Here is a 407-nt window from a genome sequence, read left to right on the forward strand (position 1 = left end):
TCCTGAAAAATGGGAGGATTTTCCTGGGAAATGAGAGGATTTTCCTGGGAAATGGGAGCATTTTCCTGGGAAATGGGAGCATTTTGCCAGGAAATGGGAAGATTTTGTTGGGAAATGGAAGGATTTTCCTGGAAAATGGAAGGATTTTGCTGGAAAACAGGAAGATTTTGCCAGGAAACGGGAGGATTTTCCCAGAAAACAGGACTTTTCCCAGGAAATTCCAGGGTTTTGGTTCCTCGAGGCGCTTCCCTGGGAATATCCCGGCATTCCCGAGCCTCTGGAATTACCTGGATTTGCCTGAGGAGTTTGGGAATCTGGCGGCAGCTGAGCTTGTGGCAGGCCTGCCTGTAGGCAGCCAGGATCTCATCCACAGTCACGTTCTGGGCTGGAAAAAAAACGGGAAAAAC

The 407-nt window shown here is 48.9% G+C and overlaps 1 protein-coding gene across 1 annotated transcript in view; it reads right to left on the bottom strand.

Moving 5' to 3' along the window:
• The window catches only part of PPP1R37 (protein phosphatase 1 regulatory subunit 37), a gene marked incomplete at its 5' end in the record, with an annotated part of 14,336 nt that extends 13,951 nt beyond the window's left edge, over nt 1-385 (bottom strand). The window contains one exon of the mRNA XM_027631611.1: nt 288-385. Within this exon, the coding sequence (XP_027487412.1) occupies nt 288-385 (98 nt within the window). The remainder of the gene's footprint in view (nt 1-287) is intronic.
• Between the last annotated feature and the right edge of the window lie 22 nt (nt 386-407).

The sequence above is a fragment of the Corapipo altera genome, unplaced genomic scaffold (genome assembly GCF_003945725.1).
Source record: "Corapipo altera isolate COAL_440 unplaced genomic scaffold, ASM394572v1 192, whole genome shotgun sequence".
NCBI lineage: Eukaryota > Metazoa > Chordata > Aves > Passeriformes > Pipridae > Corapipo > Corapipo altera.